General features: G+C 33.6%; 3 protein-coding genes across 4 annotated transcripts; all 3 read right to left on the bottom strand.

The window, feature by feature from the left end:
* Positions 1-39: 39 nt before the first annotated feature.
* On the bottom strand, positions 40-5,830 carry LOC108205743 (perakine reductase). Its single transcript, XM_017375792.2, has 8 exons — positions 5,579-5,830; positions 5,271-5,441; positions 4,240-4,443; positions 3,899-4,071; positions 3,551-3,647; positions 3,291-3,444; positions 1,497-1,718; positions 40-318 (listed from the first exon to the last, which is right to left on the bottom strand). Exons 1-7 carry the CDS (start codon positions 5,642-5,644, stop codon positions 1,537-1,539), a joined length of 1,047 nt encoding a protein of 348 aa, XP_017231281.1. The 5' UTR covers positions 5,645-5,830; the 3' UTR covers positions 40-318; positions 1,497-1,536.
* A 1,487-nt stretch (positions 5,831-7,317) lies between these two features.
* On the bottom strand, positions 7,318-12,838 carry LOC108205794 (perakine reductase-like). The gene is made up of 8 exons (XM_017375867.2): positions 12,681-12,838; positions 12,382-12,552; positions 10,789-10,992; positions 10,448-10,620; positions 9,922-10,006; positions 9,665-9,818; positions 8,694-8,915; positions 7,318-7,770 (listed from the first exon to the last, which is right to left on the bottom strand). Exons 1-7 carry the CDS (start codon positions 12,744-12,746, stop codon positions 8,734-8,736), a joined length of 1,035 nt encoding a protein of 344 aa, XP_017231356.1. The 5' UTR covers positions 12,747-12,838; the 3' UTR covers positions 7,318-7,770; positions 8,694-8,733.
* A 342-nt stretch (positions 12,839-13,180) lies between these two features.
* On the bottom strand, positions 13,181-14,980 carry LOC108205795 (uncharacterized). Of its 2 annotated transcripts, none has more exons than XM_017375868.2 (6): positions 14,804-14,980; positions 14,448-14,600; positions 14,079-14,153; positions 13,846-13,971; positions 13,653-13,742; positions 13,181-13,485 (listed from the first exon to the last, which is right to left on the bottom strand). In XM_017375868.2, exons 1-6 carry the CDS (start codon positions 14,895-14,897, stop codon positions 13,409-13,411), a joined length of 615 nt encoding a protein of 204 aa, XP_017231357.1. In that variant the 5' UTR covers positions 14,898-14,980; the 3' UTR covers positions 13,181-13,408. The 2 variants fall into 2 exon arrangements, with proteins under 2 accessions (XP_017231357.1, XP_017231358.1); XM_017375869.2 differs by lacking the exon at positions 13,181-13,485 and adding an exon at positions 13,518-13,567.
* Positions 14,981-20,239: the final 5,259 nt, after the last annotated feature.

The raw sequence follows: 20,239 nt of genomic DNA on the forward strand, positions 1-20,239 counted from the left end.
TAGAAGTAGAGCTAGACAGAAGACTTGTTATGTTCCAAATATTCAAAAGACACAACCTCATATAATTAATAGCAAGCTGTATACATCAGATAAGTCTAATCTATGAGAATAATAAATTACACTACACAATTCATCACCGTTTCAATAGAAATATAGCTCAATATGAAGAACTCTTGTCATGTGATCAACAGATGAAATGCAGTGTGGGAAAAGAAGATGTGAGACAGCATGGGGTTCTCAAATCGGCTTCAAATGCAAATGTGAATATCGTTGGTCGCCTACAGGTATTAACCAACAAGGAAACCTTGTCTGTCTTCCCTGCATTATATCCAATGGCAAGTACATTAGTACTAAATAAAAATTAAATATACTAGTTGATAGCGTATTACACCAATCAAGTCATATTGTAATTTAGTTTTTTTTTAACATTTTACAGGTTCCCTGGACTACTCTTGCTTGTCAGCTGCACCTCCAATTCCATCCATTCCAACCAACATATCTGAGTTTGACCAAAACTTACAACTCCCTTCATATACAAATACATATATCTGTCCAATCATACCAAGTTGTTTCTGTTTATTTATTCAAATGAATCCCAATCAGTTTTGTGGTTTTCTAGCTTGTTACTGGACCTATTGTGGTGAAGGTACCCTGCACAAGAAACTTGAAATATGGACAAACATGTCGATGCAAGCCAGGATACTCCACTCTTCTAATAAAACAGCCTTCCCTTCCCCTGCTCCAGTGAATGTATGAATCTAGCAGATATTGGGACACGCTATTATACGTACTAGTTCTGATAATTTTATCTGAAAGTAGTTAAAGAGTAACATAACAAAGCAACAATACTTATGTTGCTATAGGTGCCCTTGGATCAGATTGTGATAATCAAGGTGCCATCTCAGATTATACATTTTTACAAAAACAAATAGGAACCTCAGATATAAACATAAAATACAAGTCTTTTAATAACTCAGCAAATAAAAATATCAAATTAAGAATTTACCAACTATTTTTCGTTTCTTTTTGCAGCAACTTCTTTTCTACCCGGGAATTCCCCCTGGACAGCAGTACTCATCTCTGTTTTATTGCTGTGAGAAGCTAGATCCAGAAACTATACTTTCAGGATATTTACCATTTTGGTTTTAGATTATAGTGTAGTCAGTTCTTTTTCATCTCAGTGTTGTGTTTTTCAATAGATTACAGTGACTTCAAAGTTTATAAGAAAAAGTAGTCATATACTCGTATATAAAATTTGATTTCGTTCTATAGTACATGCAGATAGTGACCTTAACCTCTATGTTTTTTCACATAACGCATTTTTTTCTAAAAATATGAATGGATTCTATTTTGTAATTCCAATTGCTGTCCACAAATTTAGAAAGAATAAGAGTAATTTTCAAAAACCTTTATGGCTGTTTATCTATACGGCCACACTAAGTTTGATAACATCTTCTAGCAACTTTTACAACAGAATAGAGTGGAAAAGTGAGTACCAGCTACTTTTATTGGAATGCGCACTGAATTGACTGCTTGCTACTTTCTTGGCAGTGGTGTATTTGCGAACTTCCATGAGATTTTTAGGAGAGCCTCACCAGCCCTAGACCCTGACACCTCGTTGATAGGGACTGCATCAGAAATCTCTTTCAGATCATCTGCCGAGAGTTTAATTCTCAAGGAACCAAGATTATTGTGAAGATTCTTAATCTTAGTCGTTCCTATTAAAAAATTGATTAGTCAGTTAGATCAAAACAACATGGGATTATTACATATCAAGCATACACACATGAGAGTGCACACACACATGCCTAGTATATGTATTCAGTTAAGATATTAATAGATTTTAACAGATTAATAGTAATCCATGCATTTTAATAGAATGTAGTTGGTTTCAATTCCATGCAGAGTCTAGCAGTGTTGGGTAAAGTCTCGTATCTTTAGGATTTAGGGACAAATTCTTTAAAATCTCACTGAATCTGGAGAGATTTCTGAAAAACATAATATACACCGACAAATCTCTCAAAATCCACCATTTTATGAAGTCCAAAAAAATTCAATAGTTTTTGAATACCATCAAAATTTAGTGGATCTTAAATAATCTCAATTGAATACCACTAGATTTTTAAGTATATCTAAAAATCTTGATTGAATATCCAAAGATTTTAATGTAATTAAAAAAATCTAAATTGAATACATATGGATTTCTAAAATCAACAACAATAAAATTGAAGACTCCGAATTGAATACATAAAACCCCTGACCCAGGTGATATGACAATTTTACAACTAAATATAGAGAAATGTGGATGCATACTCAAGGTAAACAACCAGAGAAGCAACATAGTTTACAGATGTTTAAGTGTAACAGCAAATCCCATTTTTGTTGAGACATAACCATATATGATATGTAGATGACCACTAACCAGTATTAATGGAGTAATGTAATGCTGGACAAGGGACCACCAAGGGTGTTAACATATGCGAGGAACAAGAACAGAGCAACAAAGGAGTAGCAGGGGCGAAAGAGTAAATGCAACAAGAGAAAAGTCAAGAATAGAAGTATAGGGAGTCAAAGGGCAATTAAGGGAATTGTATCCCAGTAGTGGTAATATGTAGTGGGAGGAAAAGATGTGAGGGTTATCTGTTTTTGTGTGAAAAAGTTAGTTAAGGAGAGAGGGCCTCTCGAATGTCCCAGTTTGTATTCCGTACCATTTGAGTCTTAAACATCGTCTCTATCGTATCTATTAATTAGTATTCCAGTAATTTGTGCTTGTGGTTGAGTTGGTTCATTACAAGTAACTAGTAAGCTGAAAAGTTCTACCAAGTGGCACCATGACATGAATCAAGCTTTAATTATTACTTATTAGACTTGCTCTCTATTTTATTTTGATGCTGGCGGTATAGGAGACTTGTACATTCTAGATTTAAAGAAATCTTGCCAAAATTTTGTTCTAGATTTCAACTTACAGTATTTAGCAAAAAAAAAATTAAAAAAAATTCAATGCACATCCTTACAAATTACTGTAGTCTTCCCATATTATTAAAACAACAGAATCTCAGAAAGAGAAGTTAAATGTACCTCGACACAAATATAAAATATTTGATAAAAAAAACATAAAAAGATAATAAAAAAAGTTATTTATAAATTCACTTAAATATGGAAATTTCAAATTTTTCTTTGGTTGGGCAAAGGGCAAATCTCAAGTATTTTGGTTTATGGAAAAGTCGAGCCACGCAGGATGGCCAGGAATAGGGACTACTCATATACATGATAGTGATATAGTTACTAACCAGGTATAGGAACTACATCATCCCCCTGATGGAGAACCCAGGCAAGTGCGAGTTGCGCAGGCGTGCATAAATGCTTTAGAGCTAGTACTTCTAATCGATTGTAAATACTCTTGTTCTGCTGAAAATTATCTCCTGTAAATCTAGGATGATTAACCTGAAAGAAAGAAATGGTTTTATCAAGATGTTTTGCATGCTCTGAATTGATTAACGCTTGTTAACAAAGTATAAGCAAATGGCTTAAAATACGATCAGGTTCTTACCAATGCACTACTGGCGGGCAAACTTTCCTTGACTGCCTTGCCAGCAAAAAAACCACGTCCAAGAGGGCTATATGGAACTATCCCAATCCCAAGCTCCCTGTTAGATCAAGAGTAAGGATAAAATTTTATTCCAAATAGGAAAGTTCTGAAAGCAGAAGTAACCATTACCATCTGAAGGAAAATTTTCAAAGTAGTAACACAATCTGAGCTGAACAATATAAATTGTTATTATATTTGCTTCCAAAAAACTCTTAAAGAAATTAGCAGTAACAAGTGAACCAAGTGACCAGTGGTTAATTAAGTTTTGACTTTGAATTCTTCGATAATATTTGAGGAGTATGAACACACCTGCAAAGCGGGATAATTTCTTCTTCAATGTCACGAGTCCAAAGGGAATATTCCATTTGCAGAGCAGTAATTGGATGAACTGCATGTGCCCTCCTAATTGTGTCTGGATTAGCTTCGGATAGGCCAACATACTTTATCTTACCCTCTTCAACCAACTTCTTAAGTTCCCCCATCTGTCCATAAATTAAAGTAAATGTGTCTTATATAAGAAGGCATCTATTTTAGTTAATGAAGAGTGTGAGAAATCAATTAGTTGCAACTATTCAAAAATTATTATCTAACAGTTGAGGTGAGAGAAGTAAACCACTAGTATAGACAAAGAAGAAGCTAATCAAACTTACAGTTTCTTCGATAGGCACGGTTGTATCAATTCGATGGATATAGTAGAGGTCAATGTATCCCACATCAAGGTACTTAAGGCTAGCCTCACAACAAGAGCGTACATATTCGGGAGTACCTTTTACAGTAATCCCATTGGAATCAAATTTGAAAAAGCCAAATTTTGTGGCCAATTGAATATCTTCTCGAGGCAGCAGCTTCAGTGCCTGCAAAATGATTCCAATTGATGAAAAAGGGGTTCTTTTAGCAAAATAGATAATAGTCGACGATACTAAACGACCGTTTTATGTTTCAGTAATACCAAAATACAATAAGAGATTGCAAAATGGAATTCGATTGCTAAAAAACATGTGAATATATTTTCCACTCTAAATTGTTTCGAGTAAGTGGACCATACACTTCAGTATGCCAACCAGACAAATTCTTTCAGTTATTATCAACACGTGCTGATAACTGATATCATATATAAACTTTATAACTAGAACTTATTTGCACTCAAGCTTCTTATCATCTCATTATATTATCCCATACCGTGTTTCATCTTGCAAATCACTTAGCTAAACTGGCTTAGAATTGAGTAACTGACGCATACAGCATACATGAATTGGCCGCAAGAGAAAGGAAAGGCTATATATGAAACCACATGGGATGGGGATTTTCGCATCAACAAAAAGAATACCAGCAAAGGAATTGAACAAACAACAGCGACAATTACAACGTTTCAGCTGCAAAGTGGACAAGTGACAGGATCACAATGTCATACACAAACAGTATTGCTTGCCAAGTACATTCATCATTAAAAAAAAAAAAAATTAAATTCCATTTTCACGAGTATCATTCCACCACTGCTTTACTAAAAATACGATGAAGCTTAGAGATGAAGATGTAAGCAACTGCCAAAGGGTTTGTTTATAGTTTCAGCTTAAACACTTAATAATTTTTAATTTTAGTAGTGACATTCCCAGTCAACTGAAAGACCTCTTTTTACACATCTTTACTAACTATAAGACATAAAACAAGTCGAAAAAACTACCTTTCCAACCAATTTCTCATTAGCACGGTCACCACCATAAACATCAGCTGTATCTAGAAATGTGATCCCTTTGTTAAAGCATTCTTTAATCAGTTCAATACCCGCTTCTTCGGAGAGCGGATCATTGTATTGTCCAGAAATGCCCATACAACCAAACCCCAATTTAGAAACCTGTTATAACCAAGATACACAAAATTGAACAAATTGAAATTAACATCACTTCCAAGACCGTAATTTGATTCGATGCAGGCATAAATCAATTTGACACGACCCGAAAACCGACACGAGTTGAGATAGTATGGTATTACCTCAAGGCCTTGGGTACCAAGTTTGATTCTTGGCATTTCAACTTTGGGCAGCTGCTGCTCTTCCATGCCGAAATCAATTTCTTTTCTATTCCACAATTACTTAGACACAGTGGTAAGAAAATTGTGGGGGGTTTTGCAGTTCTACTTATTACATAAATTACAGATCAAGTGGGGCCTGTCATTGGGGGTTCTGACGCTATGTCAACCTATCTTCACTGTAGCTGTCTTGAGTGTGGATTATTATCTTTGCGTCGACTATCTAAAACATGATGTCATATTTAGAGATGGCAGTTTTACCCGATCCGATGGATACCCGATCCGTTCCGACCCGATTGGGTCTACCCGAACCCGATTTTTTTGGATTTGGATCCGGATCTGGATCTTATTTTTGGACCCGAAAAAGTTTGGATCTGGATCTCAGGTATTCCGAACCGAGACCCGACCCGAAACCCGATTTAAACCCGATCCGAACCCGAAACCCGATAAAAACCCGATACAATATATATATATACACACACACATATATATGTTAAATGTAAAGTATACATATTGTAATATTATGAATTATTAGGTATTAATATTAACATTTTACTTAATTTTATATTTGCAATATAGAATTTATATTTATTATATCAATATTTTATTTTTCTCAATTATTGTGCATTAAAAAATCTAAATACAATAAAAATAATAAAATATAAATGATAAGTTGAATGATTGTATACAATTGAGTTAACATGTTTCACGTGTTTATTGTAATAAATGAAGCCTGTAATTTTTTTTTATATTTCTAAAGTAAAAAAAAAAAATCCATAATCACATTTTATAATTTTTAATTTGTATTTAATTTTATTTTTTAATTACCCGAATTAGACCCGAACCCGAACCGAAACCCGAAAAAACCCGACGGATCGGATCTGGATCTTCATTTTCCGGACCCAGACCCGAACCCGACCCGACCCGAAATATAATGGATCGGGTCTGGATCTCAAGAAACCCGACCCGATCCGACCCGTTGCCATCCCTAGTCATATTTTACATTCTGCAATCATTTTTATTTTGCAACAAAGAATGCATCAAATTCGCCTCAAAATTACACTAAAAACCGTCACTGCAAACGATGGTGGATTTATTTACTGTGTGATTTAAATTTGCCTTTTTGAGACTTGAGTTTTAATTTTCTAAGGGGGTAATTTTTTTGAGAAAAAGACCTTATATGCCTCAGGTTTTATAAGTAATATTCATGATATCAGAATTATGAAAAATGGTCTAAAATATTATTTATTAATAAAAATGTTATATCATATTGTGATTAGATCTAAAAATCATTAAAAAATTCAAGACGGTTTGGTGTTTTAGAATGATCCAACATTTTGATATAAAAGAAGGATAACACGATCTAATATTTTAAATTGTAAGGTGGTAGATGAGGAGTCATCTTCTCTGAAAATGATATTTGAGGATTTTTTCCGAAAAAAGTGACCGTGAGTACGAATACCCAATTTTTCTAGTCTTAATAACAAAAATTAAGACCAGCCGATTCAAGACCTGAAGTTTTCACATTTACAAACAATTAATATCAATAATTAGTTCTCGACGATCTAACAACTAAAATACTGACTGACAGTGACACCCCATCAGCCCTTACCTTGGCTCAATGTATGTACAAAACCAAAGCAAAAAGAAATATACACAGTGTATCCCGCTCGCAGAGCTGAGATGGTACTTGAGAAGCTAAGTATACAACATACACATTCATTTATCTGTCTCTCCCTCGTGTGTACATTTGAATATTTGATCTGTGCCCACTACACACATACACAAACATTCATTTTTCAAGTCTGCTTCTCTATTACATTCACTACAGCCATATAGAAGTAGAACTAGGCAGAAGAATTGTTACGTTCCAAATATTCAAAAGACACAAACTCACATAATTAATAGCAAACTGTATACATCAGATAAGTCTGATATATGAGAATAACAAATTTCACTACACAATTCATTACTGTTTCTATAGAAATATAGCTCAATATGAAGAACTCTTGTCATGTGATCAACAGATGAAATATGCAGTGTGGGAAAAAAAGATGTGAGACGGCATGAGCTTCTTAAATCAGCTTCAAATGCCAGTATGAATATCGTTGGTCGCCTACAGGTATGAATCAACAAGGAGACCTTGGTTTTCTTCCCTGCATTATATCCAATTGTAAGTACATTATTACTAAAAAATTGAATATTCTAATTTTATTTTTCACATTTCTGTTATTTTTATTCAAATTTATCCCAAACAGTTTCGCGGTTTTCTAGCCTGTTACTGGACCTATTGTGGTGAAAATACCCTGCACAAGAAACTTGACATATGGACAAACTAGTCGATGTAAGCCAGAATACTGTAATCTTCTAAATAAAACAGCCTTCCCCTGTTCACTCCAGTGAATGTACGAATCTAGCAAATATTGGGGGACACTTTTATACGTAAGAGTTCTGATAATTTTCTCTGAAAATAGTTAAAGAGTAACATAACAAAGCTACAATATTTATGTTGCTATAGGTGCCCTTGGATCAGATTGTGAAAGGGTAGGTATTACTGTTTTAAGATCAACATGATCTATGGATGATAATAATCAAGGTGAGATCTACTAATTATACAAAATTACAAAAAAGATAGGAACCTCACATATAAAATGTAAAATACCAATATTTTTAGCCCCCCAGGTTCAATCCATCTAAACTACAGTCCACAAACGAAGAATGCCTACCCAATTATAATAATTCAGCAAATAAAAATATCAATTTAATAATTCACTAACTATTTTTTGTTTCTTTTTGTAGCAACTTCATTTCTACCCAGGAATTCCCCCTGGATAGCAGTAATCATCTCTGTTTTATTGGCTGTGAGAAGCTAGGTCCAGAAACTATCAATTTAGGATATTTACCATTTTGGTTTTGGATAATTGTGTTGTCGTACTTTAATAATAATAGTCCAATAATGCATAAAAATACCCAATAATATATAATAATACTAAATTATAGGGCTGATCCATATCACACACCAAGTTTGAGAACATCTTCTAGCAACTTTTACAACAGAATAGAGTGGAAAAGTGAGTACCAGCTACTTTTATTGGAATGCACATTGAATTGACTGCTTGCTACTTTCTTGGTGGTGGTGTATTTGCGAACTTCCATGAGGTTTTCAGGAGAGTCTCACTAGCCCTTGACCCTGATACCTCGTTGATAGGGACTGCATCAGAAATCTCTTTCAGATCATCTACCGTGAGTTTAATTCTCAAGGAACCGAGATTATTGTCAAGATTCTTAATCTTAGTCGTTCCTACAAATAATAAAAAGTTGATTAGTCAGTTAGATCATAATAACATGGGATTTATGACAAAACAACAACAACAACAACACGGGATTGAACACCCCAAGATTTTAATGTAATTATAAAAACCTTATTGAACAAACATGGATTTCTTGAATAAAAAAAAAACTGAAGAATCCGTATTGAATACTATACTGATGTTTTAGTGTAACAAATCCCATTCTTGTTGAAGACATAATTATGTAGGACATATATATGACAATTGACCAGTATTAATGTAGCCAGTAAGCTAAAAGTTCTACCAAGTGGCACCAACATTTAATGAAATAGGTATATTTGCACATGATATGAATCGAACAATCAATTATTAGACTCGTTCATTTCATTTTAAAGCTGGCGATATAGGAGACTGGTACATTTAGATTTTATAAAAAATTGTACGAAATTTTCTTCTAGATTTCAATTACAGTATTCAGCCGAAAAAATGATAATCTTCCCATTTTATTAAAATTACAGAATCTCAGCAAGAAGCATCAAATGTACCTCAAAGCAAAAGTAAAATATATGATAAGAAAAACATAATTACATATCTAAAGAAAATTTATCTATAAATTTACTCAGATATGGAAAATTAAAATTATTTCTTTGGCTGGGAAAAGGGCAAATCTCAAGTATTTTGGTTTATGGAAAGGTCGAGTCACACAGGATGGACAAAAATAGGAACTACCCATATACACGATAGTGATATAGTTACTAACCAGGTATAGGAACTACATCATCCCCCTGATGGAGAACCCAGGCAAGTGCAAGTTGGGCAGGCGTGCATAAATGCTTTAGAGCTAGTACTTCTAATCGATTGTAAATAGTCTTATTCTGCTCAAAATTATCTCCTGCAAATCTAGGAAAAATAACCTGAAAGAACGAAATGGTTTTATCATGTTTTGCATGCTCTGAATTGATTAGCGCTTGTTAACAAAGTATAAGCAAAAGGCTTAAAATACGATTAGGTTCTCACCGAAGCACTAGTTTCCTTGACTGCCTTGCCAGCCAAAAAACCACGTCCAAGAGGGCTATAAGGAACTATCCCAATCCCAAGCTCCCTGTTAAATCAAGAGTAAGGATGAGGATAGTGGATGAAGAGCAGAATATCATGATTTTATTTCAAATAGGAAAGTTCTGAAAGCAGAATTAACCATCTGAAGGAAAAGATCCAAAGTAGTAACACAATCTAAGCTGAACAATATATATTGTTATTATGGTTGCTTCCAAATACTCTTAGAGGGTGTTTGGAAACGTGCATTTCATTTTAAATGACAGGATTTGAGTTGTCATTTCAAATTATAAGGTGTATACTAATATTTGAACGTTCTGGATTCCAAATGAAATCCAAATCCATATTCCCATTCAGAATTTCAAATGAAATTCAGGTTCCCAAACGGACCATTAATAAAATTAGCAGTAACAAGTGAACCAAGTGTCCAGTGGTTAATTAAGTTTTGACTTTGAATTCTTTGATAATATTTGAGGGAGTATGAACACACCTGCAAAGCGGGATAAATTCTTCTTCAATGTCACGAGTCCAAAGGGAATATTCCATTTGCAGAGCAGTAATGGGATGAACTGCATGTGCCCTCCTAATTGTGTCTGGATTAGCTTCGGATAGGCCAACATACTTTATCTTACCCTCTTCAACCAACTTCTTAAGTTCCCCCATCTGTGCATAAAATTAAAGTAAATTTGTCTGTATAAGAAGGCATCTATTTTAGTTCATGAAGAGTGTGAGAAATCTACTAATTGCAACTATTCAAAAATTATAATCTAACAGTTGAGGTGAGAGAAGTAAACCACTAGTATAGACATAAAAGAAGCTAATCAAACTTACAGTTTCTTCGATAGGCACGGTTGTATCAATTCGATGTATATAGTAAAGGTCAATGTATTCCACATCAAGGTACTTAAGACTAGCCTCACAACAAGAGCGTACATATTCGGGAGTACCTTTTACAGTAATCCCATTGGAATCAAATTTGAAAATGCCAAATTTTGTGGCCAATTGAATCTTTTCTCGAGGCAGCAGCTTCAGTGCCTGCAAAAATGATTCCAAATGATGAAAAGGGGTTCATTTAGCAAAATAGATAACAGTCGACGATCCCAAAAGACCCTTTTAAGTTTCAGTAATACCAAAATAAAATTACAGATTGCAAAATGGAATATCGATTACTAAAATACATGTGAATATATTTTTCCAATCTATATTGTTTCGGATAAATAGACCATACCAGATAGAGAAGACTTCTTTTACGCTTCAGTATGCCAACCAGACAATTTCTTTCAGTTATTATCGACACGTGCTGATAATTGATATCATATATACACTTTATAACTAGAACCTATTTGCACTCAAGCTTCTTAACATCTCATTATATTATCCCATACTGTGTTTTATCTTGCAAATCACTAGCTAAACTGGCTTAGAATTGAGTAATTGATGCATGCAGCATACATGCATTGGCCACCAGAGAAAGGAAAGGCTATATATGAAACCACAGGGGATGGGGAATTCCACATCAACAAAAAGAATACCGGCAAAGCAATTGAACAAACAACAGTGACGATTACAACGTTTCGGCTGCAAAGTGGACAAGTTACATGATCACATTGTCATACACAAACAGTTTGAATGCTTGCCAAGTACATCTTCATTAAAAAATCAAATTTAAATTACAATTTCAAGAGTATCATTCCACCACTGCTGTATTAAAAACACGATGAAACCTAGGGATGAAGATGTAAACAACTGCCAAAGCCCAAAGGATTTGTTTATATTTTCAGCTTAAACACTTAGGGGACGGTTGTCGGTTGGATGCTAGATGTGAATGAGAATCAGGAATGGGAATGAGAGGCATGGGAATGATTATCTCAAAAGATGTGGAAGGAATGACTGGGAATGGGTTTCCATTCCATACCACAAAAATACAAAATGGCTTATCCAAACACGGGTTTGAGGTTCCAATTCCCGTTAAGACTGATTAACCATGAACCATACGCTCACTTACAACTTGTTGATTTCAGTCTTGTCGACGGGCATGATTTGGATTGACTCTAGCCAAATACATATCCAAATCCTTTTAAATTTAAGGGATGTGATCGGATAGAAAGCCGGATATCTAATAGGCAAATCCATTAGGATTTCGGATTATCAGATCGGAATATCCGATCCACTTATTTTTTTGAAATTAAAAAAATAATTTGTAATATAATTTACTTTAGTTGAATGTGCACTGTTAGTCATGAAAATGCAAAATTTGTAAACACTAGAAAAGTCTAAAATGCTAATATAATGATAAACTACACTGTCCAACTATTAAATATAAATAATATCACTAACTAATCCTAGTTTGAACCGAAAGAAAAACATAGTCGTAATCTAAAATAGTCAAAAAACTATAAGACAGGAAAAAAGTCAAAAAACTACCTTTCCAATCAATTTCTCATGAGCATGGTAACCACCATAGACATCAGCTGTATCTAGAAATGTGATCCCTTTGTTAAAGCATTCTTTAATCAGTTCAATACTCGCTTCTTCAGAGAGCCGATCATTGTATTCTCCAGAAATGCTCATACAACCAAACCCCAATTGAGAGACCTGTTATAACCAAGATACACAAAATTGGAGAAACTGAACTTAACATCACTTCCAAGACCATGATTTCATTCGATAATCAATTTGACACGACCCGAAAACCGACATGAGTTCAGATAATATGGTATTACCTCAAGGCCTTGGGTACCAAGTTTGACTCTTGGCATTTCAAGTTTGGGCAGCTGCTGCTCATCCATGCCTCAATCAATTTCTTTTCTATTCCACAATTACTTAGAGCAGTGATAAGAAAATTGTTGGGTTTTTGCAGATCTACTTATTACATAAATTATATATAATACATATCAAGTGGGGCATATTCTACTAACGCAATGTCAACCTAGTGTGCTCAATTGTCAAACCTAACCTCAACAACCCTCCCGTCAACATCTTAAAATTTCACGAGAACCGGAAACTTAACATGATACAAGAGGTCAGTCGGATCAGCCACTTCATAATTTACAACATACTCCCTCCGTCTCAAAATAATTGTCACATTTCTATTTTTGTTGGTCAAATTGACCAAGTTTTGACCAAACATTATCCATTCCGTCGTTGTCTTGTTGATACCGTCATCTTTAAATTTTAAAGGTTCAATGTCGTACCATTTTTTCTAAATTATCGACAAGGTATCTTGGTTTACAAAACAGAATCCATATATATGTTACAACAAAATGTGGTTACATACAAAATTTATGAAGGAAAATGCTATTACAATCTGTGTATATGCTATCAAACAGACCAGCCTCTAACTATGACTGCTGCTCTTATTTAGTTACTATCAACTCAGAATAACATGGTGAAAATACAGGACTCGAATGAAAAAGAATGAGAACCACATTAATCAAAAACCCGAATGGTCCTAATTACGCACAGCTAATAAAGCAGTGATCAGCATTATTCCTATCCAGTGGAAATTCCCCGGTAGAAAAGAAGTGGCTGCAGAAGTAAAAACAAAAATTAGTTTAGTGAATTAACTCATGTTTCTATCTTATGTTTTTGTAATGTAGAAAAGAAGTGGCTGCAGAAGTAAAAAAATAATAATATTGGTTTAGTGAATTAACTCATGTTTCTATCTTATGTTTTTGTAATGTAGAAATTCTTACCTTGATTTTCATCGTTGTTGTTGTTGTTGTCGTCTGAGGTTGATCTTGAGACGTTAATCCCTAGCCTTTCACAGTCGGATCCAAGAGCACCTGTAGAACATAATTATATTATTATGCGAATTTTCAACTGTTTCACAGAAAATTGGCAGCAATAGTATTGAAGTTTGAGTGTCGAAAATAGCTAAATTCATACATTCGTTGAAGCAGGGGAAGGATGTGATGTTTAGAAGGTTCGAATATCCTGGCTTGCAGTTACATGTTTGGCCATATGTCAAGTTCTTTTTGCATTCACCTTCACCACAGTATGCATAGTAGCAAGCTGGAAAAAAAAAAGCTCGGTTAGGATGATATTTTCTAAGAAAAATGAATTTTTCATGGCTGAACTGAATAATTGATGTGTAAATGAAGGTGGTTTTAGTTAATTACGATCAAACACAGATTCGTTGGCTGGAACGGATGGAGCTGGAGGAGCAGCCGGCATGCAAGAGTAGTCCAGGGAACCTGCAAAATTTGAAAAATGAATATACAATATATGATCAACTAGTAAAGTAATTTTAGAGCGCTACCGCCATTTTCGACTTTAAACTCAAAATGTTTATTTGTGTAAAAAGTTGGTTTAAAGTTGAAAATAAGCTACAAACTGGCTTAAAATCAGAAATTAGTAGGATATAATTTTTTGATCAACTTTTTTATTTAAACTGAGCAGTACTTATCACATGAAGTCATTGTACGCTTCATGTCATTAATTTAAATCTACCAAACTGGCTCTTAATCTCTGTCAAGTAATGAACTTACAGTTGGGAATAATGCAGGGAAGGAAATCAAAGTCTTCCTGGTTAGGACGGTTACGCGACCAACCAGCTTCACATTTGCATTTGAAGCCGAATTGAGAGCCTAAATTTGCCTCGCACGTTCCTTTCCCGCAACTCACTTCTTTGCATATATCACCTGTTGGTTACATGAACAATTATAAGTACTCAAACACTCTGCTAAAATTTCTATTCCAAGCTGACAGAACATTTCAAAAATACAAAGATCAGATACTAATTTCAGTTACTGACAAGAAATCAAGCAATCAACATTAATATTTATATTCGTGTATTCGGATAGAGCCATAAAATCTAGAGATGAAATATTTGAGGAGCATATACCGAAATTTGGAGAGCCATCAGGAGACAGATTAGCTGTAGCAGACGCAGCTAGAAGAACCAGAAGTAGCACAACGTAACTTGAAGAAGAAGCCATCTCTTTGATTTTGTATGTGTGTGATTTGGTAAGAGACTAAGAGAGATTGAATGAATGTGATGAAGTTGTTTGCAGAAACAGAACAAACTGCAAGAATATATAGCTTCTTAGATTTTGCCACGAGTGATAGCACTGTAACAACTTGGTAAAACTATACGAACTTTCGTCTGTCTGAACTCTGAAACGTGTGTATCCTGGCATTGAAATTTTTTGTTGCCGTAGTCCGCACCATTCTAGAGTAATTTACTTGTAATGGTGATTTTATATTATTTTGACGATTTCGTTTCATAGTTGCTCTTGTTTGAATAAATCAAACAACTGTTTCTGTATTTATCTTGATAGAGTCTATCCGAGTCGATTCGAATTTGATTGAAAAGTTTGGCTCGGACTTGACTGTACTATTAAATTTTAAACTTGAAACTACAAACTGATTTCATCAAATATTGACAAAAACTCAAAATATATTTTATATGCCTCGATTACATATACTAATTATAAATAAAATATTTATATTAAAAATATATTTATAATTATTTAACAATATTAATAATAATAATAGAGACTCTATAAAAATTTACGAGCCAAGTAATTTGATATGAGCCGAACTCAAGTTGCTCACAAACAGTTTGACTCATTTACACCCTGCTATGTACGTTGATGTCGATGTATTTATGCTACCTGTTAATCTTAAAAAAACAACATAAATTCCGTATCTTTGGGCAACAATGTTTAATATATATTGGATACACTTGAAAGCAAATTAGATAAAAAGTATGTATTTTTAATATGTTATCTAGAAATATAATCCGGATATCTTAAATTTTTTTTTTGCCAGAGGATATCTTAAATATTTGTTTAACTAAAATTGCATATGTCGGCCAAAAACTTTACCCTATAAATAAGATTTTTATCACATGGTATAAAATAACAATCACCTTGAAAGACTTGTTTTTGTGGTGAAAAGATAGCATTATCTCATCTAGAAGTTCAAAAGTATATATTACTTACAAACAAAAGATATAAGAAAGTTATGACAAATAAAAAAAAAAGATATTATCCATGTTTAATAGTATATATTTTTAATACTCGTCTGTGTTACGATATCTTATAAATTAGAAATAAGGACATTAGAAGCTTCGAAACACGGAGACTTTGACATTACTATGAACTTTTGTTTTGCCCTTCCGCCATCTTTCTGCTTAACAAATGTTTAGTTAAGTGTGTATGTTAATCAAGCTAGAATATTTCAACTTCTGTTTGGTAAATTCTACCTAATCCCGTGTGAATAATCCCGTGTGAAGGAACTAATATACGAACCATGTTATACAAAAGTACTCTAGGTCATTAAGCTAAAAAGTACTCTAAATTTCACATATAACATTAAATACTTTAAATTTTTGAAGAAAAAGAAATAATTCAATAAATAATAATCATACAGCATCTACAAGAATGATCGAGTCGAACAAATATTGGAAAAAATTAACATGTCTGTCTTCATACCCAAGATGAGCCAAATTAACAAGCGATGTTATTTTTGAAAAACTCCGGTTGAGCTATCAACCACAAATGCAATTCGTGAAGGCTTTTATCGATGAATCAAAACCAAATCTCACAAAATGAAAGAAAAATCACACACTCTCACCAAGGAGAGGATTCGAACTATAATCAAAACAAATTAGAGAAAATTCAACTACAAACTAAACAATTAGATCTGCACCACGACGCGTAGGACATAATCGATCCACTCACAAATCCAAAAAGCCCTCTGGAAGCGAATAAGAATGGAAATCGAAAATTTCGGTGATATAGATGGAGATTTATTAAGAAAATCAATGAAAAAGGAAAAACAATCAAAGAACTAGCAATCAAACGGAAAGATTTGAGGCTTTCCACCAGAAAACCGATGGAAGCCTCGTCGGGGATGAAAAGAGGGAGGCGGCTAGAGAGAATAGAGAAAAAGAAAAGTAGAGTTTCATATAAAAAAAAATTGGTTTGTGTACACCTCTCTAAAATGCTGTTAAAATGGGACAAAGGGGGTAACATTAAATACTTTAAATTAAAAATAAATACATTTAACCTTGTACTTGGGTGTGATAACATTCATGTAAACTTCTGTAAATAATATTTTTACTAGCACAGTATTTCCATGGTCCGCTGCCTTCACGTGAGCTAGTTTCCCACTTTGCGTGGCAAACAAAGTGCCACACTCATTGCACTCGGTGGCCTTCTTCAGCCCAGCCCAAGTGCATGACGCTTGGCACAGCACGGTTGTGTGACTCCATCGCAAATTTTGGTGGGATAGTTCTTCACGTTGCAACCAACATTATAACATCTGATAACAGGAGACATGTAAAAATTAGCAATAACAATGGGAGAATATGAAGGATCACACCTGAGATCTGGATGATTTGGGAGAGCGCGTGTGAGAAAATCGGATCGGAGTTGGTTTGAGGGTTTGAGGTTTGAATAAAAGAGTTTTAAACGGTAAAGAGCCACACTTCCGGTAATTTATTTATTATTAACATCTTCAGTAACTATTTTACTATTATATTCATGATTTTTCAAAAAAATGAAATAATTTTCTATATTTTATTCGAGCTTGAAAATTTTAGTACCCGTGTAATCGTGGGATAATTAACTTATATGTACTTTTGGTGAAATTAAATGTATTATTTGTGTATGTATAATGTTTTCTTAGTAGAATTCGTTTAAGTAATAATTAAGATATATTTTTGTTGACCCTGCTTTCAACTTATTGCTAAATGCTATTTGTTTTTGCTATAATGGTTAGCTAAATGTATGATTATAGATATTTAGGTAAAAGTTTGCTGCAGCGGTAAGGTTTGTGCTGCAGCGGTAGTAGCTAAAATGGTTAGTTATATTTAAAATTCTGTTATTTTCAAATTCTAATAATTATATTTTTCAAATAATAATTATTTATTGTGAATAAATTTCATAAATAACTTTCTTATAAATTCAGTCAAATAACATTTTATATAAATATATATTTTATTCTAACTAATTAAAATTAATAATTACAGTATTTAAGAGTCTATTATTTTACTATTTTCAAATTTTAACAGCTAAATTTTCTAAATTTAATCAAATGAAGTTTTTATACAAGAATATATGTTATTTAAACAAATAAATAATTTTATCTTGTAATGCAAATGATATAGTTTGTAAAAAATAATTTTGTTCACAAATTTTATTTAAGTGTTATAAAAATAAGACAATTTTAAAAAAAAAAACACTATTCTATAATAAATCTGAATTTTAGGTACCAGGAAATGTATAAATATGTAAATTTTATCCTAATTGAGCGAGAGATGACGTGTTTGCTTTTTAGAGGACGAGCAAATGATCACCAAGAGGACGGAACAACGTTATGTAGATTTTTAGCTAATGGTTGAGCTGCGTTGGATAAGCCCAATTTTCACTTGATAATAATATTATTGGCACATAAACAGATTTAGCTAACAAGTCTCCTGCCTTGAAGTTACTCTTAGTTAACTAAACTGGTGTAGAAGTTTATATAGTGGTACATTAATAACTAAAAAAGATTATGCTGAATTCATCACTGACCTATCTGTCCATTTTTTCTCGATTATCTTGTTTTGATCAACGGTTTTTCTGTGGTGTGCCCATGGCACACACTAAGCGCTAACTTTCATGAGTATGATGCATTTTTATCAGCGGTGGCAGTTTCGGGTAAAGGGTCGTGTTCGTGTCAGCAATCGGGTCAATTTCGAGTCTATTTCGGGTCAAGCTAAAATCAATTAAAATTGAATAAAACTGAAAATTGAAGTTATTAGAAACGAAATTAGAATTTCGGGTCATGTCGGGTCCATTTCGTGTCAAAACGGGTGATTTTCGGGTCACTTTCAGGTTTTGTCTCAGTAAATCGGGTTACGGGTTTGGGTCGGGTTCGGGTCGTGTCTGATATTGCCAGCCCTAATTTTTATTGGTCCTCCAATCATAAATATGGATGGCCCCCTGCATTTGCACCAAGTCCACCAATAAAAACCCACCAAACTCATCAAAGTTAGTGTTTATTGTGTGCTCTTGGGCACACATTAGAAAGACCCTTTGATCAAAGATGAATGTTTGTTATGTGTTTTATTGCTTGATTTGATTGTTTGTATATATTATGATAGCATGTCTACTTCGTAAAAATCATTTTATACTTGTGCTCTTCTAATTTAAAGGTTGTATAGATCATTTTAGCCTATTTTCTGTCAGAAGAATGTCTTCTTCCTACGGACTGTCTTTGTCGGAAAACTTGTATTCAACACATGAGAAGTTTCAGTTTTGTTGGAAAATAAATGTGATGTGTACTTCTTGATTATCATAGTATTAAACTTAACATCTGACCGACTATGTATGCAACTAACCAAATATACATTAAGGGTACTAAAAGGTCCGCCGTTAGCCTGACCCTGTCAAAAATTTCTTTAGTCACCTAACATAAGGAGCCACCCCAGCAGCATTCATAAAGGTTTCACCATGATACTACTGGGGGTTCATCATAATATGGCTACAAGGGGATGATCACAAAAGACAGCAAGTAGAATACATTTAATCAGTTAGATTGCCAGTACTTGTAGTGAGGTTTGACTTGATTATAAGATCAAAGGAACAACTCCTTAATCATGACAAAAAGAGGTTCAGTTCTAACTGAAGAACAGAAATGAAATAAATAATCAGCACTGGTTAACACTAGGGTCCTGAGTCAATTTTAAGCAGCTTAGCTCTTTTCTGTCTTTGCTTTATAAAAACGTATCTGCATTACAACTTGTAGCTTGTGCTAATACCAGTTCATGGAATCTAGACAAGGCTCGCCATAATTGAAGTCGAAAGATGTTAACAATTCCACTTAACCACTTTATCTTCAGCAATTCTTATTCGATCTCCATTTTATTATGAGATTGTTTCTGGATTTTAATTTAATTTAAATTTTAAATATATTAAAATTTGGATTTAATAGTATTCATATTTGTAAAAGTCTGAAACCTTATTAACATTTTTATTATTATTCATGAACTTTTGATACTTCGAACATATAATTAACAAACACTAGAAATACTTTCATTTGGATTAACTATTGTGCGGACAAAATTTTGTCATGACTAAGGATCTAAACCTAGTGTATGAGTGTGTATAATTCGGAAACTAAATTTGGCATTTAGCTGTAAGGAAACGGTCCCATATATATTATGCATAATCTGCATAGAACAAGGAAAAAAAATAAATATTACCTCGTCTGTCCTTTTTTAGTTGTCGCTTTTGGGTTTGTGCCGATCAAATTGACCAAAATTTGACTGAAATTTGTTAATATTTTA

This window comes from Daucus carota, chromosome 2, assembly GCF_001625215.2.
Source record: "Daucus carota subsp. sativus chromosome 2, DH1 v3.0, whole genome shotgun sequence".
Taxonomy (NCBI): domain Eukaryota; kingdom Viridiplantae; phylum Streptophyta; class Magnoliopsida; order Apiales; family Apiaceae; genus Daucus; species Daucus carota.